Below are 27,523 nucleotides of genomic sequence, written 5' to 3'. Positions count from 1 at the left end.
AAAAACAGACACATAGACAAATGCAACAGAATAGAGAACTCAGAAATAAGACAGCACACCTACAATCATCTGATATTTGACAAACCTGAAAAAGAAACAACAACAACAAGCAATGGGGAAAGGGTTCCTTTTTTAAATAAATGGTGCTGGGAGAACTGGCTAGCCATATGCAGAAAATTGAAATTGGACCCCTTCCTTACACCTTATATCAAAATTAACTCAAGATAGATGAATGACTTAAATGTAAAACCCAAAACTATAAAAACCCTAGAAGGAAATCTAGGCAATACCATTCAGGAAATAGGCAAGGGCAAAGATTTCATGATGAAAATGTCAAATGCAACTGAAACAAAAGCAAAAATTGACAAATGGGATATAATTAAACTAAAGAGCTTCTGCACAGCCAAAGAAACAATCATCAGAGTGAACAAACAACCTACAGAATGGGAGAAAATTGTTGCAATCTATCCCTGTGATAAAGGTCTCATATAAAGAATCTATAAGGAACTTAAACAAATTTATAAGAAAAAAACATTTAAAAGTGGGCAAAGGACATGAACAGACACTTCACAAAAGAAGATATACATGCGACCAACAAACATATGGAAACAAAGCTCAACATCACTGATCACTAGAGAAATGTAAATCCAAATCACAATGAGATACTATCTCAGGACAGTCAGAATGACAATTATTAAAATATCCACAAAATACAGATTCTGGCCAGGCTGTAGAGAAATAGAAATGCTTTTACACTGTTGTTGTAAACTGTGGGTTCATTAAACCTCTTTTTCTTTATAAATTACCCAGTCTCGGGTATGTCTGTACTAGCTGTGTGAGAATGGACTGATTCAGTAAACTGGTACCAGTAGAGTGGTGTGCTGCTGTAAAGATACCCCAAAATTTGGAAATGACTTTGCAACTGAGTAACAGGCACAGACTGGAACAGTTTGGAGGGATCTGGAGAAAACAAGAAGACGTGGGAAAGTTTGGAACTTCCTAGAGACTTGTTGAATGGCTTTGACCAAAATGCTGATAGTGAAATGGAAAATGAAGTCCAGGCTGAGGTGGTCTCAGATGGAGATGAGGAACTTGTTGGGAACTGGAGCAAAGGTGACTCTTGCTATGTTTTAGTGAAGAGACTGGCGGCATTTTGTCCCTGCCTTAGAGATATGTGGAACTTTGAATTTGAGAGAGATGATTTAGGGTATCTGGCAGAAGAAATTTCTAAGCAGCAAAGTGTTCAAGAAATGACTTGGGTACTGTTAAAAGCATTCAGTGTTATGTATTCACTACAATATGGTTTGGAACTTACGAAATTTGTGTCTAAAAGGAAAGCAGAGCATAAAAGTTTGGAAAAATTGCAGCCTGACAATGTGATTGAAAAGAGAAACCCATTTTCTGAGGAGAAATTCAAGCTGACTGCAAAAGTGTGCATAAGCAACAAGGAGCCAAATATCAATCAAGAAGACAATGGGGAAAACGACTCCAGGACACGTCAGCAGTCTTCATGGCAGCCTCTCCCATCACAAGTTGGGAGGCCTAGGAGAAAAAAAAATTGTTTCATGAGCTGGGACCAGGGCCTTGCTGCTTTGTGCAGTTTGGGGACTTGATGACCTACATCTCAGCCGCAGCTAAAAGTGTCTGATGTAGAGCTCAGACTGTTGCTTCAGAGGGTGGAAGCCCCAAGCCTTGGTGGCTTATATGTGGTGTTGGGCATGAGGGTGAACAGAAATCAAGAACTGAGGTTGGGGAATCTCCATCAAGATTTCAGAGGATGTATGGAAACAACTGGATGTCTAGGCAGAAGTATGCTACAGGGACAGAGCATTCATGGAGAACCTCTGCAAGGGCATGGCAGAAGGGAAATGTAGGGTGGGAGCCCCCACAAAGAATCCCCACTGGTGCACTATCTAGTGGAGCTGTGAGAAGAGGACCACTGTCCTCTAGACCCCAGAATGGTAGATCCATTGACAACTTACACCATGTGCCTGGAAAAGCCACAGACACTCAACGCCAGCCTGTGAAATCAGCCAGGAGAGGGGCTATACCCTGCAAAGCCACAGGGGTGGAGCTGCCCAAGACCATGGGAACCTACCTCTTGCATGAGCATGACCTGGGTGTGAGACGTGGTGTCAAAGGAGATCATTTTTGAACTTTAAGATGTGACTGCCCTATTGGATTTCAGACTTTTACAGGTCCTGTAGCCCCTTTATTTTGGCCAATTTCTCCCATTTGGAATGGGTATATTTATCCAATGTTTGTACTCCCATTGTATCTAGAAAGTAACTAACTTGCTATTGATTTTATAGGCTCATAGGTGGAAGGGGCTTGCTTTGTCTCACATGAGACTTTGGACTTGGACTTTTGAGTTAATATTGAAATAAGACTTTGGGGGACAGCTGGGAAGCTATGATTGGCTTTAAAATGTGAGGACAAGAGTTTTGGGAGAGGCCAGGGGCAGAATAATATGGTTTGGCTGTGTCCCCACCCAAATTTCAAATTGCAGCTCCCATAATTCCCACGTGTCATGGGAGGAACCTGGTGTGAGGTAATTGAATCATGGAGGCATGTCTTTCCTGTGCTGTTCTTGTGACAGTGAATAATCTCATGAGATCTGATGGTTTTATAAAAGGGAGTTCCCCTGCACACGCTCTCTCTTGCCAGCCTCCATGTAAGACCTGCCTTTCTCCTCCTTTGCCTTGTGCCATGATTGTGAGGCCTCCCCAGCCATGTGGAACTGTGTGAGTCAATTAACCCTATTTTTCTTTGTAAATTACCCAGTGTCAGGTATGTCTTTATTAGCAGCATGAGAACAGACTAATATAACCTAGGACAGAAATACTATTTGACCCAGCAATCCCATTGCTGGGTATATACGCAAGGGAATATACATTATTCTACTATACAGGTACATGCACGTGTATGTTCATTGCAGCACTATTCACAATAGCAAAGATGTGGAATCAATCCAAATGCCAATCAATTATAGACTGGATAAAGAAAATGTGGTACATATACATAATGGAATACTCTGCAGCCATAAAAAGGAATGAGATCATGTCCTTTGCAGTGACACGGGTGGAGCTGGAAGCCATTATCCTCCGCAAACTAACACAGGAACAGAAAATCAAACACCACATGTTCTAACTTATAAGTGGGATTTGAACGATGTGAACGCATGGACACAGGGAGGGGAACACCACATACTGGGGCCAGTTAGGGAAGGAGAGCATCAGCTAACTAGCTAATGCATGCTGGGTTTAATACCTACATGATGGGTTGATAGGTGCAGCAAATCACCACGGAACACATTTATCTCTGTAATGAACTGCACATCCTGCACATGTACCCTGGAACTTAAAAATAATAATAAAAAGAGAAAACTACAAGCAAATATCTCTGATGACTATTAATGCAAAAATCCTCAACAAAATACTAGCAAACCAAATTCAACAGTACATTAGAAAGATCATTCATCATAACCAAGTGGGATTTACCCCTGGTAAACAAGGACGGTTCAACATATGCAAATCAATGTGAGACATCATCAACAGCATGAAGGATAAAAACCATATGATCATTTCAATTGATGCTGAAAAAGCATTTGATAAAATTCAACATCCCTTCATGACAAAAACCCTCTAAAAACTGGGGATAGAAGGACCATATCTAAATATAATTAAAGCCATATATGAAAGACCCACAGCTAGTATCATACTAAATGTGGAAAAATGGAAATTCTTCCCTCCAAGATCTGGAACATGACAAGGATGCCCACTGTCACCACTATTATTCAACATAGTACTGGTAGTCCTAGCTAGAGCCATCAGATAAGAGAAAGATATAAAGGTTATCCAAATTGGAAAGGAAGAATTCAAATTATGATTGTTTGCAGATAATATGATCTTATATTTGGAACAAACTAAAGACTCCACAAGAAAACTATTAGAACTGATAAACAATTTCAGTAAAGATGCAGGATCCAAAATCAACATACAAATGTCAATACCACTTCTATATGTCAACAGTGACCAATGTGACAAAGAATTTAAAAATTATTTCCATTTATAATAGCCACACAAAAAATTAAATACCTAGGAATTAACTTATCCAAAAAGTAAAAAACCTCAACCATGAAAACTATAAAACAGTGATGAAAGCAATTGAAGAGGGCACCAAAAAAGGTAAAAATATTCCATGTTCATAGATTAGAAGAATCAAAATTGCTAAAATGTCCATACTACTTAAAGCAATCTATAGGTTCAATGAATCCCAATAAAAATTCCAGTGATATTCTTCACAGAAATAGAAAAAAATCCTCAAATTTGTATAGAAACACACAAAAAAACCCAGTATAGACAAAGTTATCCTGAGCAAAAAGAACAAAACTGAAGGAATCACATTACCTGACTTCAAGTTATACTACAAGCTATAGTAACCAAAATGGCATGGTATTGGCATAAGAATAGACACATATACCAATGGAACAGAACAGACAACCCCGAAACAAATCCTCAGTATTACAGTGAAATAACATTTGACAAGGGTGCCAAAAACATACACTGGGGAAAATATAATCTCTTCAATAAATGGTGCTGGGAAAACCTGATATCCACATGCAGATGAATGAAATTAAACCCCTATCTCTCACCATATAGAAAAATCAAATCAAATTGGAGTAAATACTTAAATTTAAGATCTCAAGCTATTATACCATACAAGAAAACATTGGAAACAATCTCCAGGACGTTGGTCTGGGCAGAGATTTCTTGAGCAATATCCCACAAGCACAGGTAACTAAAGCAAAAATGGGCAAATGGGATCACAACAAGTTACAAAGCTCTGCACAGCAAAGGATACAATCAACAACAAAGTGAAGAGACAACCCACAGAATGGGAGAAAATATTGCAAACTACGCATCTGAAAAAGGATTAATAACCAGAATATATAGGGAGCTCAAATCACTCTAGAGAAAAAGAAATCTAACATTGTAATAAAAAATGGGCAAAAGATTTGAATAGACATTTCTTGAAAGAAGATATACAAATGGCAAACAGGCATATGAAAAGATGTTTGACATCATTAATCATCAGAGAAATGCAAATCAAAACTACAATAAGATATCATTTCACCTCTGTTGAAATGGCTTTTATCCAAAAGACTGGTGGTGACAAATGTTGGTAATGATGTGGAGAAAAGGGAATCCTTGTACAGTGTTTGTGGGAATGTAAATTAGTACAATCACTTGGAGAACACTTTGGAGGTTCCTCAAAAAACTAAGAATTGAGCTACCATACAATCCAGCAATCCCACTGCTGGCTATATACACCAAAGAAAGGAGATAAGTATATCAAAGTGATATCTGCACTCCCAGGTTTTTTTGCAGCACTATTCACAGTAGCCAAGATTTGGAGCAACTGAAGTGTTCATCAACAGATGAATGGGTAAAGAAAATCTCGTACATATACAAAATGGAGTACTATTCAGAAAAGAGAATGAGATCCTGTAATTTGCAACAATGTGGATGGATGGATGGATCATTATGTTAGTTGCAATAAGCCAGGCACAGAAAGAGAAACTTCACATGTTCTCACATATTTGTGGGAGCTAAAAATTTCAACAATTGAACTCATGAAGACAGAGAGTAGAAGGTGGTTACCAGAGGACTGGAAGGGTTGTTGGTAGGCAGGGGAGGTGGGGATGCTTAATGGGTACCAAAAAAGAAAGAATGAATAAGACCTAGTGTTTGCTAACACAACAGGGTGACTACAGTCAATAATAATTAAATCATATATTTTAAAATAACTAAAAGTATAATTGGATTGTTTGTAACACAAAGGATAAATGCTTGAGGGAATGGATGCCCCATTTACCACGATGTGATTATGACAATTGCATGTCTGTATCCATGTATTTCATGTACCCCATGAATATATACACCTACTATGTACTAACAAAAATTAAAAAGAAAAAAGAAAAAAGAAAATACATTAACAAATTTAAAAATACTATAAAATTCAAGAACTAAGAACAATTTTTCATAAATAAATCTATAACTAAAAATATTAGCTTAAAAAATGCTTGTAAGTAGTTCTATCATACACCACTATCAACTTTTGTGTCTCACTCATATAATGAATCTTCAATTAGTTTTTCCTTTGCCTATTTCCAGATGTCACTTTTTATCTTTTCTTATCCATTAACAATCAGAAAATAGTTTTTCTCAAAGTTTATTATTTTAACATTGCTAATAATTCTTACATAACTATGAAATCAAATTAGAAAAATAATGATTTTACTATTGAAAATAATAAAACTTCCTTTACTAGCTGAGGTTGAATCATTTATAATACATATACCAGTATACTCAAATGTATCAATTTTCTCATTCCAATTTTTTTATGCTAAGATTTGAAATTAGGTTGGCAAAACATTCATATTTGATTAACATAAATATTCTATTTATGAAGTGGGTTCATTACAGAAGATTTTGCTAGTGCTAATAACAAATATGTTTCCCATATATATATAAAAAAAATTAATATTGAAAAACTTTTGTGCAATTAGTGAAATGTAAATCTGACCCGAAATTAGAAGAAAACCACCTCAGGCTACTCTGTTTTATCATTTAGCACTGTGTTCCCCTTCAGTTGCACAGATAAGAAAGTAACTTCTACATTTACGATAAATTATAACATATTACGAATTTGTTAAAAGGCACTATTATGTCATAAAATATCTTTTTATCAAAGGACTTGATATATGTGCTAACACTATGTCACCTATGACCACTAAAGTATGAGTTGTTCAAATAGCATTTATTGTTTCAACATTTCTGAAATATTTTATCTGAAAATGCTCATCATTTGAAGGTTTTTGAAGCTTTTCAAGTCTGACTCCTTTTTGGAGTTAATACAATCTTTCTATAAAATACAAAATCCTCTCTTATGAATATGTGTAAGGATGGGCTAAAGCAATGGTTTTCTATTATTGAAATTCCTAGGGCTCCCACCCCAACCCGAGAAAACATTTGTCAAACTCTGGAGACATATTTGCTTGTCACAATTGGGCAAGAGAGTGCCATTAAGATCTATTTGGTAGAGGCCAGAGATGCTGCTAAACTTCCTGTAATGCACAAGACAGCTCTCACACCACTCCACAAGGAAGAATTATCTAGCTTCAAATGTCAATAATGCCAAGGTTGAGAAGCCCTAGGCCAACACAATGAAAATTGCAATCCTAGAAGAAAAAGGCTAAATTGTACCCCAATAGAAATTTTACTCTGAAATTAGCATAACTGGAATTATAAATGTAGGGTCCAGCAAATAAACAGAAAAGAACATCTAATGGAGATTTGAGCTTATCTAATCCTATGAATAATTCTGGACAATTAAAAAATATTTTCTGAGAATCTTGAAATGCATTTGCTAAAGTAGATAATTTCTAGGAAGTATTTTTAAAGTATTTTGAAGGAAAATGAAATGTAGTGGGATGTAGTGGGAAGGAATGTGATTCATGAAATTTGATTATTAACTTCTGAATAATGAAGAATTGGCTATGCTTTCAAATAAATTAGCTATACATATTATGCTAAATTACTTTCAGGAACATAATAGCATGTACAAAGAATCCTGGATATTAAAGCAATGCTCAGGTGATAGACTTCGAAGTTATGTTTTTATTATCAAACACTAATAAAATCACAATATCTCAAAAATTTGACAACACTGGGATATATACATTGAAATATAGTGAACCCTATCAATGATAGTAGACTGTTAAACATTTGGTAAATACTGATTTTTAACTTCTGAAATAGACATTTTTCTATTATCAAAATCAAGTTTCTGATTTGGCAAACTACCATGTAGTGAAGGAAAAATAATTAATATAAAGATAAGTCATGGACACAAAGAAGGGAACAACAGATATTTGGCCTACTTTAGGGTGGAGGGTGAGAACAGAGAGAGGAGCAGAAAACAATAAATATCACGTACTTACTTGTGTTAGTACCTAGGTGATGAATTAATCTGTACAACAAATCTCCAAGACAGGAGTTTACCTATAAAACAAACCTGCATGTGTACCCCTGAACCTAAAGTAAAAGTTTAAAAAAACTAAAAAATAAATAAATAGTAAAGTTAAGGAATCTAATAATAAGTAATTTGCATTTTCAACATCATTACTCTAAAATTGAATGTGGATTAGTAAAACATTAGATTATTAAGCTAACTGAACTCAATACCACATCTCATATTTAACTTGATTTTTATTATCACCATAATTATTTAGGTTTATAGCAATTGCTATTAACCCTATTGACTAGATACTTAAATTTAATTCAATTATTTTTATTAGGGACTATGCTAAAATATTCAAGCTATCTCTATGAATTAAAGGCAAGTTTCAAAATAAACACACTTGGAATGTTTTTAGTAATTCATAAAATCACTTCTTTTCATAAGTAATGTCATATAAAGAAATCAGTAATCCTGATATGTATAGTTGAATTGTAAAGTGGAAGTCTTCATCATATCAGGTTCAATGAGCCAATGCACGTAGAAATTTTTTTGTGGACCAAACTCATACTTATCTTTAAAAAAGTGATTAGTTCTGTTATAATAGGATACAGGCATTTAAGTCACCATCAGATGATACATGCTGCATATGAAATATATAATATCCAAAACACTGAATGAAAAATTTAGGGAAATGAATGAAGAAATCCAAAACATATGATTCAGAAATAATTAAACTGTTATGGGTGACAGCACATTTTGTAATGTTGATGAATGGAGACAAACAGCAAAATACAAATTTGATCACAAATTGATGATATCGATGATCTTCAAACCAGTAAAATAGGAAAGTATAACAAAAACAATTAGATTATTGGTGACACCATGTTTTGTAACGTAGATGAACAAAGAAAGACAACACTTGATCCTGCATCAATGGTATCAATTATCTTCAAGCCAGTATAATAGAAGACAGTATAAGTTGTTGTAAATATTTATGAAGAATATGTCCATGGAGATAAAGTCATAAGGAATCTTTTGTAAGATTCCTCTCTTACAAAAACCACTCAAAGCTTTGGCTCTACAATCTAAAACCTCATTTTGGAAAGCTGCTCAAGTGGTTCTGTATCTCGTCCTCTCTTCAGGCTATACTCAAATGGCCTGTAGACAAATGGTTATTTAGGGAAGTATGTGTAGAAAAGGAGAAACTCGGTCACACATTGAGCTTCTGAAAATTTTACTTGTTTAGTAACTTGGCAAGGCATTTAATCCCTCCTACATTTTGTGGATCAGTGCATAGAAGCAAATGACATAGTCTTCATCTATTTGAATAATGTCAAAGGAAATAGAAGTCTTATGTCCAAAAGTAACAGAATTCTAAATGCAATTATGCCTGTTTTCCATGCCTGTTTTTTTTTGTGTGTGTGTAAAATTTAGCTTTAGAAAACACTACATTAGATGAACAATGCCAGCTCAGAAAAAAATTCACCCTATGTAAGTTTGATGACAGCATTTCTGCTGTTAAACAATTCTTCAGAAGCTAGTCTTTTGCCAATACAACCAAGTCAGCCTGAGAGTCGCTCTGCTAAATTAAAACAGAGTGAAGTTCAAGTTTGTCCAAGTAATAGTTGATCTCATTGATGCTGTGCAGAAGATGGCAGCTCTCTGGCTCAAGGTAGATCAGACCTTGAGAAGAAGGATGTAAAATGGAAAAGAAGGAACTATTGTAGAAATTTGGGGTTTTAAATATTGTGACTCTATATTCTGGTTGTCCCTGTTTAATTTAATGTCAAAATTGTCTTAAATTGCAGGATAAATGATATAGCCATTCCTAATATTATACAAGGCAAATAGATAACAAAAATTCATACGAGGATAAAATCGAGGTAAAAAAACATACAAAAAACATTGGGCCTGGTGGTGCTAACCTGTAGTCTCAGCTTCTCGGGAGGCCAAGGCAGGGGAATTGATTGAGCCCATGAGTTCAAGGCTGTAGCATGCCATGATTATGCCAGTGAAAAGCCTCTACACTCCAGCCTGGGCAGCACTGCGAGACCCTATCTCTACAATACGCACACACACACACACACACACACACACACACACACACACACACAAGGGACACAAAGACAATTCATTATTTAAGCTACAAAGTGAATCTGATCTGTACAGGTCAAACCATTTGTCCACTGCCTCTGTGAAAAATCATTTGAGAAAGTAATACTTAATAATAAATATTGCCTAAGCAGTCATTAAAATAAACAGTTATCTTTTTAAGAAGCAACTACTGATAACTGCAACTAGAAAAGCAAATACAATTATTCATGAAATAGCAATTGCTAACCATGTACAAAAGCATAGAGTTATGCAGTCAGTTATTTGTGAGGAAATAACAAAACTCTCAACATCACACTGTAAACACAAAATAGAAAAGCCACTGTCAGTAAAAAGAAGTGTCAATAATTCTTTGTGGCAATGCACCACAAATATGGGTTAGTAAACTATCACTAACTCTTTGAAATAATCACAAATTTAAGGAAGCTTAACAGCAGCAACAGATTAAACAACTATCAATGAGCTGTGTAGGAAGGCACATGGAGACACTTTAAAATAACTCTTGAGGTTACATAAAAACATAGTTTACGTTTACTTATAGCTGTATCTAATCTAATTAAGAACCTATTCCTTATGATGAAAAAAAGAAACAAAAATAATTGCTTCACTAAATTCCGTAGTTGCCTGGTAATAACAGGAGGTTATTTGGTAAAATGCCATTTTTTACATTAATCAATACCTAAATAAGACCAGTCACTATTTTGTGGTGTAAAACAGTAATGTAAAACATTATTTCAGAAAGAAATAATTTTTTTTGCCTCACATCTTTATAGTCTAGATTGTAGAACACCAGACATAGTTACAACAAGATTACAATTTACAAAACATCCACAAAACAGTTGGAGAAAAATTTTAAAGTACTTAAATTTCCACTAGTATAATTATATTTGAGTAGAAAAATATAGCTTAAGAAGTCTTGTCTATTAGATAAATAATTAAAATCCAATTTCTAAGAGCTAAAGAGATTATCAGTTTTATTTAACTGGTTACCTTACATGTAAACTAGTTTTTTTGTGTGAGACCTCTAGCTATATGAAAATGCTTTCATTTTAGCAGTTAGGTATTTGATCTTAAACATATAGATAAACAGAGTATAATTAACCTCAAACTATAGGGAAAATAGATTATAGAAAAATGTTTAGAATCCTAAAAGCTACAGATGAATAAACAGGCGAGAAGCCAGCCAATGATTTTCCAATTTAGGGCCATATATCCATTCCCCAGTGAGTTCATTTTCATTTTTCCAGGCCCATGAGTACTTCTAGTTAACAAGGTGCATTCCTATATCATTATTATGGTTTCCAAAAGATTAAACATTGATAGCATGGTCATTGTTACTTTTTCAACATGGAGATTTCTATATAGGGTTTGGAATCTAGGAAAATGATGTGTTTGATGGGGGTAATAAAGGTATCTGTGACTGATCCCTTATGAACCTTTCCTCACAGCAAAATTAAAAAATTTAAATGCCTCCTGAAACATACAGAATCTGTTAAATACTTACATCCTCCAAGCAAAAGCAGTATGAAACCACTAAAGAAAATGAAATAACCAGCATCAGAATCTTATTATATTGTATATTCAAACAATGTAAGCAGCCTTCATTTTATATTTACTTATTTATTGAAGGTAGTCTAATGAGAGTTAATTGAATATTCATTAGTTTGTAACTAAGCACGATCATATTCTTTGGCTTTTTGATATCTGCATGCAATCTAAAATTCATCCATATAATCATTCAGTGACTTAAAGCACTCTGTTCGACTAAAAGTAATCTATAAAGTCTTAAACTTCTTAATTTATTTATAATCCATTAAATTGTTTCTCTAGAATTCATGCATCCAGACCGTAGAGGCAGTATATGATTATCTACAACACCACTTTGTTCTTCTGTTAACCATCTACTTCATTATTTTCATTACTGACAGCAAAGCTCTCCTTGTTCCACTGTCCTTAGGATGCAGGCTATTTATTCTGCTATATTTCCCTGGTCAAACTATTTTAAATGAATTCTTCTAAACAAACTCTTGTCCTCAGAGGATATCTTGGCTCTCTTATAAGCCAGAAAAACATACTAGTATCCAGGAAAAGCTTGTTATAGCAAATCATCTGCTTGAAAAATGATATTTTAAAATCTATTAGAATAATTAAAAATAAAAACGTTCAAGTATGTTATTACATACCTGTTCTACAAAATCTACTGGAAAAAAAAGTTGTGATTGTCTTATAAAAGGGATAGGAAAATAAGTTCTCAGCTTGAAAAAAGAAAAGACAAGAGAGGAATCTTTTTAAAAAAAATAAGGACATATGAATGAGATGTAAATAAAGCAATTCCAGACGGTAGAGGCACTATACGAGAAAGTACTCATATTAGCAGTATCACTGTCATATGGAGGGCCAGGAGGAGACAAAGACAAATGAAGAGGAGACATTCGATTCAAGAGATAAGCCGAAGAGGGTAAATGGAAGACTTAAAACAAAACAAAACAAAACAAAAACTGAACTAGGTCCAGAAAAAAATGTGGAGCCAGTGGCATTGATCAAGAAATAGATTAATGTCATATTTTTCTCTGTATACATACATAAAATATGTATGGAAAACTAAGTTTAAGTCGTAAAATAGGCTTTTTAAGGAGTATAAAGCATCAACTCTTAGAAAAATTGTGAAAGACTATAATTAACCTCGATCTACAGAGTAAAACCCATAACTATTGTTTATGGAACAGTTTTCTTCAGGGTACTCAGCAAACTTTATAGATTATACTTATATCATTAGCTTTTATAATATCCCTGCATGCTACATAAGGATAATTTTAATTTTCTCTATTATATAGGAGAGGAATTGGAGGCATAGATAACAAGTTTGAGAATTAAGATAATAGAAAGACTTAGGTAATTACCACAACTAGCACAAGAATTACCATTGTCATCAAAAGGTTTTATTTCTAGTCTCAAAATAATTGTGCAGATAAATGTTGGCAAAAAGTATTACTGCCGTAATTGCAGACCTAGCAACAAAATAAAATATCATAAGTTAATGAGAGTTCTTGGTGAAAATCTACTAAAAATAGATTTAAAATTTTAACTTTTCTGAGACAATAAACCTTTAAATAATTCAATTTTCTTAATGGCAGCATGATCAATTTAAGATAAAATATTCTTTTAACATAATAAATATGGCCAGGTGCGATGGCTCATGCCTGTAACCCCAACATTTCAGGAGGCAGAGGCGGGAGGATCACTGGAGATCAGGAGTTTGAGACCACCCTGGCCAAAATGGTAAAACCCTGTCTCTACTAAAAACACAACAACAACAAAAATTAGCCAAGCATGGTGGCGGACATCTATAGTCCCAGCTACTCGGGAGGCTGAGGCAGGAGAATCAACTTAACCCAGGAGGTGGAGGTTGCAGTAAGCTGAGATTGTTCCACTGCACTCCAGCCTGAGTGACAGAGCAAGGCTCTGTCTCAAAATAAAAAATAAATAAATAAAAAAAAGAAAAAGAAAAAAGGTATCTATATAATATATAGATATAGATACACAAACATATGTATATATAAAATAAATATGCTTTCCTCTTTACTATCATTAGAGCAAAAATATAATCCCGATAATGCCTGTTATTAATCTCCTTGGGGACACTGACTGTTTTCCAAACCCATTTTTTATCCCTCAAGACTTTGTACATTGGGCACTCATTAAATATGTGTTAAATTTAGATTACTGGAATTAGACTAAGATATTAGTTAGCAGTCAGTTATTGTTACATCTAGACAAAATTTAATAGAACAGCTTTTCATTCTTTGGAATTTCACTTCATTGTACTGAAGAAGCTTAAAATGATGAACTTCTATACATAAAATAAGTAAAAGGATGAGAAATATTCATGATAATACCCTATGTAAAATAAAGTTCCGGATTAAGTGAGATTGCAAAGACAAATGTAAATTAGGTTAGATAATCCAAAACTTCATTTTATGATACTCAACTTTTAAAATCCTTTGTTTTGTTTAATGAAACAAAATTCACACTTACTTTGCAAAATAGGTCTTTTTTATTTTTATTTTTAAATTAATTAATTAATTAATTATTTTTTTGAGATGGAGTCTCACTCTGTCACCCAGGCTGGAGTGCAGTGGCACGATCTTGGCTCACTGCAAACTCTCCTGCCCGGTTTCAAGCAATTCTCCTGCCTCAGCCTCCCAAGTAGCTGTGATTACAGGCGCCTGCCACTGCGCCCAGCTAATTTTTGTATTTTCAGTAGAGATGGGGTTTCACTATCTTGGCCACGCTGGTTTTGAACTGCTGACCTTGTGATCCACCTTCCTCGGCCTCTCAAAGTGCTGGGATTACAGGTGTGAGCCACTGCGCCCGGCGGCAAAATAGGTCTTTTAAAATATGTTTCCTATATATGACGTTATACTACTTTCCTCAGTTTACCAGCAAGCATAGAGATATGTGCATGCAGCAATTAAAACATGCTATCACTAAATATTCTCCCAATGTATAAAGAATAAGCAATAGGTTTCTTATGATTGTTCACCTAGAATTACCTCTTCTATTTCAAAGGAAATAAAAAATAGATGACTCACGATATTTTTATAGTTTTAATTGCTAAAACGTGTGTGTCCACCTGTATTCTATTTTGATGCCCTTAGTGCTCTAGTAATAGATATTTAACATTTTATGGATAAAACACTTTATTATCTATTGGTAGAATAGATTGGTGAAGATATAATTTGTGAGAGCAAAAGACCAATGAATAAAGGACATTTCAAAAATAATTAAGAAAATTAAGTTCTGTATTATTTAATTAAATTAAACTCAATATTTTCCTTCCCCCAGTAACATCTACCTGCACTGGGAAACTGAAAGACACTTGAACAACAATCTACTAAAATTTAATTTGTGGTCAAAGCAATTTATTTGGTCTATTATGCTACTAGATTATTTAATTATTCATTCTTGATTAGTTTTGTGAAGATGACTGTAGACTGATAAATACAAAGGGAGAATATTAATTTCTTGAGTATTTGATTTTTAAGTGAGAATTAGTTTTCATCTGTACTTTATAGTCTTTGCTAAAGAAAAATTCCATCAAAAACTGGTCCAAACTCATACTCTGGTAAAATCATGAAGATAGATACATTATTTTATAGATAAAACTCAAACAAACTCAGAAAGTTTTCTGCAGAATGACCTTATTGCTTTTATCATCACTTCTCATACAAGGTGTCATCACCTCTGATACAGAAATCTTACCAATCCATCAATTTTTGTGATCTAAGATGGAAAGATCATACTTCGGTTCAGTAAGTGTCTCCACAGCAGTGTTGTTATATAATCAATATAAATCAGTGTCGACAGCAAGAATAATTTATGCCAAGAAAACTACCCACATTGGGATATTTATTATCTTAGATTATTAGCATTGATCAAAATTATTAAAGCCAATTTGATCTGTATAATACAACCTCATGTTTTCATTACAGAATTCTATACCAATTAATTTTGTCTTGTATAAATATGTTTTTATTTTAGGATTTAAGTCATTTCCTTTGGCAGGAATAATATTAAGTTCAAATTTATTTTTATTTAGATACAGTAGACAATGAAATAACAGATCAATATATCTGTACCTAATAACATAAAATTTAGTGGTGCTTTTTATAGTTAGTTGGTAATATTAAGAGCCATGATGTAAGTAAATCATTCAGATTTGGAAACACATTTGTTCTTCAGAGCCTCAATTTATAAATTCTAGAATTGAACTATTTACAAAGTACAACTTATGTTCCATAAATGTCCATCCATACTGTGGGATTATTAATAACAGATGTATTTAACAAAAGGCATTAGTGGACGTTGAATACTAACCAAGACTCTGATAATAGTAATGAAGTCAAAAGTTACTTAATCCTATTAGTGTCACACTCTCATTTATTTAAGACCTGACAGCATTAATAAAGATTCATTTGTGAAGACAATGAGTTTTATGTTGTCATTTTTTCCCCACTGGAAGTGTACTTTGATAATAACCCCAGCTTTCAGAAATCTCATCGTCATTAGCATTTGATTGTCATCACTTTTGCTTTTTAACACTAGATCAAAAATATTAATACGCAAATTACAGAATTCAGAGAGTATAAAATCAAGTAATCTTAAAGCTGAAATGGAGAAATTTTAAGTGAAACTTCATTTTATATTTGAAAAAATGAGGAAATCATTATAATCAAACTCTTCTGAGTCTCTTAGAGGCAAATAAACTAAGTTTTCTAAAATTGTTACACTCATTGTTATAGTATATTCTCTCTGCACTGACATTCATGAATCTTTACTCACTTCTGATGTTACACATCACTTTGAGTTATGGTTACATAATGTTAAAAATGTTAATTTCTTCAGAACAACAAAGTTTGCTTGCTCTTTGTCTTCACAACGTATTATTTGATGCCTTGTTCTCGGCAATTTAAATCAAGATTTCTAAATCTTGTGGTAGATGCGATTTTTCACAATTTAGATTTTCTAACCCCAGATCTCAAAAAAAACTGACTCTAATTTTAGTTTCATAAATCCAGTCCAACTCTTGATCAATGGGGAAGATGTTTTCTTAAAATGGAACCAAGGGCCCAAACATCTTGGCTATATTAAAAGACTACCCCAGATTAAATGATCTTTTGAGATTCATGGAAAAGATGAGGATGCCTTATGGGATGGGTAGAAACAAGGGAAGGCTTTGAGTAGGATCACTAATCTGAGAAAAAGTTGATCATCATGTTCTGTCAATACAAACTGTCATCCTTTGAAACACTGTCATGCCTTCCTTAAGGAAATCAATCAGCACACTATCACTGGGCTAGTATAGAAATGTGACTGTTGATATACGCCAGGGAAGATGGAAATTTGAAGTAGAAAATAAAAATAACTGTAACATCATTATATAAACTAATTTCCACTGAATTCCTACCATGAGAAAAGAAGGAAGTCCCTGTGGTTTATATACATATTCTGAGTCAGACTGGGTGCTTGAGGGATGTTTCTATTTGTGAAAATGTTGGCTTTCCTGTCAAAAAATACTTACAATATTTTAAAAGCTTTATAAATAACAAGCCATCTGAATTAAAAAGTGAAAGTTAAAGAGATCCTGTGATTTCCTACTCCTGACCAACAGTTCTTTCAAATACTGCAATGTGTAGTATGATGTGTGTGAGTATGTAAATAGCTATATGTATATAGGGAATTAGCATTGCCGTATGACTTTACTTGAAAGAGAGAAAAGAGAAGGTTTCAAATCTGGATTCTTTTTTAAGTGGCAACTATTAATAACATCAAGAACTCTTATAGATGATTTTTTTTTCTTTAGAGAGTAACATGATCCATTAAAAAGTTGAAAATCTCATCAAAGTCACATATATAAGTTTTATTTTTACTTATTTTTTAAACAAGCAGAATTACTTGGTAATTACTTCATTCCTCCACTTTTTCCTTTTTAAATTTTATTTATTTTTTGAGACAGATTCTCTCACTGTTGCCCACGCTGGATTGCAATGGGGCAATCTTGGCTCACTGCAACCTCTGCCTCCTGAACTCAAGCGATTCTCCTCCCTCAGCCTCCCGCCACCACGTTCAGCTAATTTTTTTTTTTTTTTTTTTTTTTTTTTTTTTGTATTTTTGTAGTAGAGACAGGGTTTCACTATATTGGCCGGGCTGGTCTCAAACTCCTGACCTCCACCCGCCTCAGCCTCCCAAAGTGCTGGGATTACAGGTATGAGCCACTGCACCCAGCCCTTTTTCTTTCTTTCATTCTTCTCCTTTTGTATCATGAATCTGCAGTGATCCTGCTCTGAAGGTCATCTATCCATCTACAATCTGTCTGTTGATTAGGAGTCAGGAACTGCATTCTGGTTCCTACCTCTATCATTTACCAGTCACATGATGATAAGCATAATACATATCACCCTGAAACTCATTTTCCAAATATTTAAAATGTGAAATAATACTTTCCCTGTTTGTGCCAAGGTATACTGAAACTCATAAAAAGGTAAGCTAAATTAATATATGTATATATTAGTTTTAGAAATAAATATTCTAAATCTTATGAAATTTCATACTACATACATTTTAAACATTTAATAAATATTTTCTGCCAATGTCTTTAATTTCAGTTAATTAATATCAAATAGTCAATAGTAGGACCCCTTCCTGTATAAATTGATCTATTTAAATATTTAAATTGACCTTTTTTCCTAGAATTTTTCTCTATATTTCTCCCTTCTCTCCCTTTGCTATTTGAACTATTCAAATACATTTTATATTAGCCTAGCTAGGATAAACTGTGATTTTGCTATTCTTGTCTATTCAACAAAAGTAGAGCAAATTAATATTAATTAAATTCTCATCCTATTCCGCAGGACAAAGGGTCTTTTAAAAGAAATTATTATGGTTGGCCTACTTATTTCACATTGTAAAATTTACGAAAGTTTATGGATAAATCAAAACATGCTTCTTTTCTCTCTTTTTCTTTAACTCTCCTTTCCCATAGCATATATGCCACTTTCGAGACAGGGCCTTTTTGCAAGTCAAAGTGCATTCAGTAAAAGTCACCCATGTCATGGCCCTCTGCATGCCTGGAGCTATGCTTTGTGTTCCACTCTCATTAGTTTTAACAAGCAGTCAAAACAGTATTTGTCCACGGGGCCATACAAATGCCCCAGTACTTTAGCCACATCATATAGTTACTTTAGGCTTATCACACGTTCTAAAACAGAAAGAGATTTTAGAGCATTTCTAAGACTCATCTAAGAACCTGTAGTGAGACTTTTTGTCATTTGCTGACAATCTTTCAAAGAATGTCAAATGAAGGCACATTTTAACAAAGCTAAAATTATGCCAGCAGGCTTATTTGTTTTATCTGAATTAGTTAAGCAGCTTTCAAGTCAAATCAGAAATTTCTTGGAAGTTCGTTAAGCTTCCCTACGGGAGACATGACAAAATTATTCCTTGAATAAACCACTACATTTTAAAACAACACATTTCTCAATATGATCAGTTGAAGAGACCCTATTGCTAATATCCAATTTAAACTTGGTAAGGTCTCATTTTGATTTTACCTATTGATTTTTATTGTCCAAATAAACTTTTTATTTATTTAGGCTGTGCTGTGCAATATGATAACCACTAACCACATGTGGCTATTAAAATTAAAATGGAATTAATTAAGCATTTAGTTCCTCAGTAGCAATAGCTACTAAGTACTTTCAAGGACTATAGCCATGTGTGACTAGTGGCTACTGTGTTGTATCACAGATTATAAAACTACCGCCCTTGCAGAAAATTCTGTTGTGGAATGTTGCTTTAGAGAGAGAGACTATCCACTCCGCTACTCAATTTATTATTTCAAGTGATAAACCTCACATTTCTATAAGTAGTTGAGTGTTTTAAAGCAGCTTCAAAAATCTTCTATGCAGGTATATCTACTCCATACTAAGTGCTTATTTTTCCCAATTCTGCCCCTATGATAATTATCATCCCCATATTATGACTGAAGAAATTAAAGGTCAAAAAGATTAAGCTGAAAGTAGCATGTCTGGTAAGAGGTAAGCACAAAACTGTGATCCATATCTGTCTGACTCCTGAATATTTTTCCATTTCATCAGATTAGGAGATGTCATTGCGGGAACTTCACCCCAAAGTGCTCATTTAAAAATCATCTGATTTTTAGTTTTTTTCAGGAACCTCCAAACTGTTCTCCATAGTGGTTGTATTAATTTACATTCCCACCAATAGCATAGAAGGGTTCCCTTCTTTCCAAATCCTTCTCTTTCTGCTTTTCACTTCATATACTCAAACATATTTGCATTTCACTGAAATTTGCTCAAGAGGTCTGTAGCCTCCCATTTCTGAATGAATTTACTAACAAATATATCTTTACAATAGATCAGCATCAGTTGAGCAATGTTCCCACATTATATATCCTCTAGGTCAAAACCTTCAGATGATATATATCAGAATGTCTTATTTATATGTTTTGGGGCATATTTTTAACACTAGTTATTATGTAGACCATAGTTTGGCAGAATATTTATAAAAGTGTGAAAATCCCCTGAACATATCTATGTGAAACATGTACATTTGTTATTTCATTAACATATATTTTCCAAGATCATTCAAGTGCATTGTACTATTTCACATACCCCAATCTGAGTTATCTATTACTTTTTATACCATATAAGTAAGTAAAAAGAATTGATCATTAACTTGATAAACGTGGCCCCTCTGCACATATTTTGAAGAATACCAAATATTCAATCTATTCTTCTCTCTACCTTCTCCATCCTAAGACCTAAATCAAGCCAGGATAGGTTATTCAAATCAACTGATTGAATCTTTTTTGTTAAAAGGCTTACTTACCCTTTACAACAAATGAACACTCTGTTTTCAAATAATAGTTAAAATAATGAAAATATTTAACATTAACAGAACATTGACTAAAATTTAATCTCAATTTGATGATTCAGGATATGCTAAAGACCTTGCTTTGCCTTGAAATCCTCATGAAAAATATTTATCTATATATGTTCAGAAATGCTAGTAATAAATTAAATTGTTCTAGTCACTTGTCAAGTAGATTTATTTGGCACCATATCGAATGGCAAGATAAAATTTTTGTATCTAAAGTAATCACTAGGAAAAATTGACAGTCAGATTTCTGGATTCATTCTTAATGATTTGCTTATGTCAAGTTTTTGGCAGAAGCATGACTGGACAGATTAAAAGAACGAAGCTGGGCAAACTACTGATTTGTAAATAGCAGGGCTGACCTCCTTGTCTGATCCCTTCATAGATTAATGGAAACACAACTGTTTGAAAATGAATATACATACCATGAAAATTCATAATTCTCATGTAATTGAAAAAACTGCATTGATGAATTTTCTCCACTATGCTTTAAATTACATAAATTTTGAAAAATTGGGGTGATGGCTTATTCAAAATTTGAAATACATTAATATTTTTACTCTTTAAAAAATGAGACATCTTTAACAAAGCGATTTTAAAACGCACCTTAATTAGCTCGTAGTTTTGAACTCCGTTTATTCCTACGTCAGGATCAATGGCCGCTGGGAGAGTATATTTAGAGTTTATAGCCGAGTTCTCTGGAATTGATATGTTGATAACCGTTGTTGGGAACAATGGTGCATTATCATTTATATCTTCTATCAGAAAACGTATCTTAACCAGTCTAAATATTTCATCCGGCAAAATGGCAACCTCCACTTCATAAAAGCATTGCTCATCCGTTGGGATACCAACACATAATTTCTCACGATCAATGCGAGCGCCAGTAGTGAAGATCTCACCAGTACCCTCTTCAATTCGAATCAGTGGCACATCTCCGGTCTTGTACACTAGCTTGAACTGCATAGCAGATGATAAGGACTTGTTTGAAACCAGCGACAAGTTAAGGTCTTTCAACAAGTCGCCTATCAGGACGTTTTCTGGCATTTCTTCCCGGATGGTGTAGTTCTTCTCCTGGGCGCCAGAGTGGAACACCACGCATGCTAGGAGGACCGCGAATATGTACGTCCCGGACAACAAGTCCATAACAGGCCCACTTCTTACAGTTGGTCGTGTTAGCCCGCACAGCACTGACCAAGAGGAGAGAGAGAAGAGGGAGAATAAATTATTAAGAAGTCAACCCTAAACATGCATGTTAACAACAGTTGTTTTAAATTAAAATCACTAAATGAGATGTTAGCATAATTGAGACTCTGTTAGTGATAAATTTGTTTTGAATCAAATATTATGAATTTGTACAGTAAGAATAAAGATAAATGAAATAAGATAACTAAAGTATAAAAAATGACACAGAATACCTATAAAAGTGTCCACCATTGATAAATATATAAAAGATAATACTTTAATATACCAAGATAGTTAGAGAATACAAATAATTAAAATATTTAATTCAACAGTTAAGGGAAAATAACGGGTATTTGTTACAAATCACAAAATATAATCTTTATTCTTTGTTATAATATGGGTTTAAAATGCAATTATTCTCTTGGCAATGAATAATTTACACAATAGTCCATTTCTTCAGCTCTGGGCATCAAAGTGAAAAAAAAATTGATCTGGATAAAAGGAGACAAATAATTATTATAAAGGAGGGACTAAGAAAGTTTGATTTGAAGAAGAGAAGTTTGGGAGAGGAGAGGTGTTGATGTGACAAATGCCTAAACATTGTAACAACTATCATGTGCAAAGGAGATTAGAGGTTTTTTCTTTGGAGAAGAAAAACAAGAATAGCTATTAATATAAAGTACAGGTAAGCGACTTTCAGATTGACATAACTGCTTATTAAAGGATTCTGAAAAAAAAATACATTTCAGGATATTTCAGGAGTGTATTCCATATCTTTGGAGGTACTGCACCACCAGATTAGATCTACTATATTTGCTTTAGATATATAGATATGGTAGATGACGTCCAAACATTCAATGGGAGAGTTAGACTAGAAGACATCCCAACCCTGAGAATTTATGTTTATAGAACGCAGAAGGTAGTTCATATAAAAATGGGTTTTCACATCTACAGACTAACAGGAATTACACAACTTCAAGGAAGAGCTTGAGTAGGGCTTGAAAATAAGAAAGGCATTTAAAAACAGTACCAAGTTGAAAGTGAGTCAAAAATCAATCTCTCTTGCTACTTCTCCCTATCATTTTTCACTCACTGAAAGCTTTAAAATTATTTCAGTTCTTCAACTCTCTGACAAAATTCAAAGAGGAATTTTGATTTTCTTAAAATCTGCAATTTTTTTCTTCAGTTTCCTTTCGTAATTCTCAATTCTTATTCTCTATTTTATTTAATATATTCTCAAGTTTATATATTAAATATATTTTAATCTCTAGTATAATTAAACATTCTAATGTGCTTCTTCTGGATGGTATTTGTAAATGATATGTAAACAGAATTAAATTTGCATCACACTGAGCTAAAGCCTATCAGATGTTATACTTTTATAACTAAATGAAAGTTAATCCAACTATTAAGGTATTTAGCAGTTTTGAAAACTCAGTGGTCAGATGGTTACTTAAAATTCCATTCCAGAAATGTATTAATGCATATATGTATCCAATTAAGGAATTTCTCAATATTTATTGGTATTTGATAACAACAACAAGTTTTAGTAATTGTTCTAAAAACAGGAGGACTATAGGATATAAATAAGTTGTTATGGATATTGTGCTCTGATTATGCCAAGCAACATGTTATATGAAATAACTGTCCCATTGCATAGCTGCACATCTGCATTTTTAAAAATATGCATATGCCAATGTTGGAAGACACAAAATTGGAAAAAAAGAAATCTTCCTATTTATAATCAATAATCAAATAAATGCATCTGTTGCAACAATTGAGATAGTTTGGGTCGGGAGTAGACTTTAAACATCTCATTAATTTTTATCACAAAATTTGAAAATATATGTTATGAATCCAACGACTTTCCTGTGTTGAGCATTTGGTATCATATATAAAATACGTTAGTTATGATAGTGAGTAATGCTAGAGCTGAAGACATTCTTTATCCTAGTAAAGAACACAAAAACACTGTTGCCTGTGGTATAGTATTTTTAGCATCATTTGTACAATGATGTGCATTGGGATTACATAATATAAAAGCTTGCTCAAAATTCAGTCTTGGGAATTTTTGGTTTTATACTCTGTTATGAAAGTGAGATTTAAAATACCCCATTGATACTACCAGCTAATATGCACACATATATGTGTTCTATATGCTGTGAATCTAGCATATATAAGAAGTTTTGGATGTTTATGTGATTTTATAAATGTCATGCAAACATAAGCAGAAATAAAAATGGGGCAGTGACAATTGGAATTAAAACTATAGCTCTGTTCTTATCTTACCCTTAGGTATTACACATTATTACAACTGGCAGAAGAATACTACAGACTGTTTTTAAAAACACTGCAGGATATTCTCACTTATAAGTGGGAGTTAAATGATGAGAACTCATGGACATATACAGGGGAACAACACACACTGGGGCCTACTGGAGGTTGGAAGATGGGAGGAGGGAGAGGATCCGGAAAAATAACTAATGGGTACTAGGCTTAATACCTGGGTGATGAAATAATCTGTACAACAAACCTCCATGGCACAAGTTTACTTATATAAACCTGCAAATGTACCCCTGAACTCAGAATAAAAGTTAAATTTAAAAAAATGTGATAAAACAACCTTGAATTCCTGGATACCAACCCTCCAAAAAAAAAAAAAAAAAAAAAAAAAAAAAAAAGAAAAGAAAAGAAAAACAAAATAAACAAATAAAAGCATTGCATGCATGCTGCAATATTTCTACACAACAGAAACAATTAATGGAGCAATCTAGTTCCAAGAAGTCACCCTCTCCCAATCCATTCTAAATCTGTTCTACTCTATTTTTTATTTATTTTTTTTTATTATACTTTAAGTTCTAGGGTACATGTGCACAACGTGCAGGTTTGTTACATATGAATACATGTGCCACGTTGGTATGCTGCACCCATTAACTCGTCATTTACATTGGGTATATCTCCTAATGCTATCCCTCCCCCCACCCCCACCCCATGACAGGCCCCGGTGTGTGATGTTCCCCATCCTGTGTCCAAGTGTTCTCATTGTTCAACTCCCACCTATGAGTGACAACATGTGGTGTTTGGTTTTCTGTCCTTGCGATAGTTTGCTCAGAATGATGGTTTCCAGTTTCATCCATGTCCTTACAAAGGACATGAACTCATGCTTTTTTATGGCTGCACAGTATTCCATGGTGTATATGTGCCACATTTTCTTAATCCAGTCTATCATTGATGGACATTTGGGTTGGTTCCAAGTCTTTGCTATTGTGAACAGTGCCACAATAAACATATGTGTGCATGTGTCTTTATAGCAGCATGATTTATAATCCTTTGGGTATATACCCAGTAATGGGATGGCTGGTTCAAATGGTATTTCTAGTTCTAGATCCTTGAGGAATTGCCACACTGTCTTCCACAATACCGTCATCATAAAAAAAATTTAAAATATGTTTCATAACTGGAAATTCATTCAGTGGTTTTAAAAATGGGGAAGAAATATTGAGAAAAAACTACCATTTCTAAAGCTTAAGTGAACATATATGTTGCCAACCTAGAAGGAATATTCACCCTCTAGTTAATAAAGAGTTTGAGATGAAATGAATTCATGTAGGTTTAGTCACTTATTCAACAAATACTTATTAAGCAATTTTTTATGTCAAGCACAGTTCTAGACACTGAAGGTACATCAGTGAACAAAACAGTTTATATTTGATAATATATTCTAGTATGTCTTTAATTCAGAGTTCAAATACTGTATAATTAACTCATCTCTGCTTCTACCAGGATATGAACATGCATGTTTAAGTAACATCAATCTCCAGATTTTGATTTCAACCCTCACATTTACCACTTGAAACTTTATTATATTTAAAATTAAGAGTTTTCTTTGAAAATGCTGAGTTTAATTCTTTGAATGAACAGTACAGAAATTTAGCTACTAAATATGGATATAAATAATCACTGCTGAGTCTTATGGAAGCATGGTACATTTAACTCAGATATCCAGGGAAAATATGCCTACATACATATCTTAACACATGTAAATTACATTCTAATTTTTCTGTCTCTCTTGAAAAATGTGACTAGATAACCTTAAATTTCTTTACCCTTCTCCTACAACCCACTCCTACTATAGATTAATGTTAGTTTGAAAATTGATAAAGGAAACAACACAAAAGAAGACAAAGAACTAACATTTTTGACAAATTCCAGCAGTATCCATGCTATTTAAGTGATGCCCTTTATCAGCAAGACATCATGGTTGGGTAAGCAATAATTGTATTTAGAGGTACACAATAATGACAATTAGAGAGAGCAAAATCAGAAATAAAATAAGCATCTCTGAAAATTTAGAGATATATAAAGCAAAAATGGAAGTTCATTTTATTATTTCTGAGTAAGTAAGGGAGCTATGCATCTACTATATGCAATTCTAGAAATTTCAAACCACACCACACAATTAATGTTCAAATGCTTTGTCAGAAGAATTTCAAGGCATAATTTCCTTGAGTTTTTAAAAACTTTTTCTTCATTATAGTGCTGGCTTCATTTGTAATATATTTAAATGAATTCTATGTGAATGACTGGATTATGTGCTACAACAACAAATACATGAGTGAATGGTTTATATGCTACAATTTTTGTACAATTTCTACAGTAGTACAAATTTAAGTATTACATGAAGATAAGAAATATCTATATGCTGCCTATTATCCTAACTCCACTTAGATCTCATCATTCCAATTATTTCAGTGTTTCATGAAGTCAAAAATACACCATTTAACGGCTATAATATATTAGGTGGTCACTACTGTGTTCTTGGTCTCACATACAAGCAAAACTTCTTTCACAGCCTGGGTAAACAATAAGGTAGTTCTTGAGGTTGACAGGAATCTAGAACATTGCAAGAAAAGTAACCACATTGGGAGAAAGACAAATTGGAGCAACTGATAACCTAATATTTTCAGAGGAACTGACCACAGCAATCAAAGGGGGGCAAGGGCATTGGCCGTCCAAATTTCTGTAACTATTTCCTCTGTATTCTGAAACTTGAGATGTCAAAATAAAAAATTTAATAAGGCACACTAATTATATAAGACTGGTTCATTAAGTTTTATTCCATAAAGAGCTTGCTTATTGTACTTATTGCACATGTCTAATTTTTCACATTTGGTCTAATCTTCTCTGAGAAAGTGGATTCCATCAATGCTGCTTCCTTCTCCAAATTCTTTATTGTTTGCTGATTCATTCTAGCATTCCAACAACAGGTAGTGTGGTGTTCTCTAATAGGGTTTCAAAATCAGATAATAATCAAGCTCAAATAGCACTTATAAGACAAATTATAAAGGTTGCTCTTCTATATTAATTTTTCTGGATTTTTGATATATGATTTAGGGAACATTTGAAACATGGCTTTACAGAATAATCAAGCAAGAGACACATTCTTTATGCCAAAAATATAATGTTTGTCTATCATCACACATTATTCTATTGCCTCAGGGTGAATGTAATATTGCTTGTTTCAGTATCTAATAATTATTTTACTGTACTTTGTCAATAAGTACCAGATTATCATAATAAATAAGTCCTAAACTCATCAAAGTTCAAAGGATAATTTCCACTTGGTGTAGTATTTTAATTGCTCTATGTGATTTCAAATCAGTTATTTCATTTAATCTATATAACTATGTGATATATATATAAATATCTATAGGCATTGCTTTATATATTAAATTTTTTTATC

The 27,523-nt window shown here is 33.5% G+C and overlaps 1 protein-coding gene across 2 annotated transcripts in view; it reads right to left on the bottom strand.

Annotated features, from left to right (window-relative positions):
- Nucleotides 1–22,577, bottom strand: part of PCDH11X (protocadherin 11 X-linked) — a 732,575-nt gene extending 709,998 nt beyond the window's left edge. For both annotated transcript variants that reach the window (XM_015127772.3, XM_028842286.2), the window contains exon 1: nt 21,202–22,577. In XM_015127772.3, coding sequence (XP_014983258.2) covers nt 21,202–21,741 — 540 coding nt within the window. In that variant the 5' untranslated portion in view covers nt 21,742–22,577. The remainder of the gene's footprint in view (nt 1–21,201) is intronic.
- Between the last annotated feature and the right edge of the window lie 4,946 nt (nt 22,578–27,523).

Source organism: Macaca mulatta, chromosome X, assembly GCF_049350105.2.
Source record: "Macaca mulatta isolate MMU2019108-1 chromosome X, T2T-MMU8v2.0, whole genome shotgun sequence".
Classification (NCBI taxonomy): domain Eukaryota; kingdom Metazoa; phylum Chordata; class Mammalia; order Primates; family Cercopithecidae; genus Macaca; species Macaca mulatta.
The sequence above is the reverse complement of the archived record's forward strand: the minus strand, read 5'-3'. Positions and strand labels throughout refer to the sequence as shown.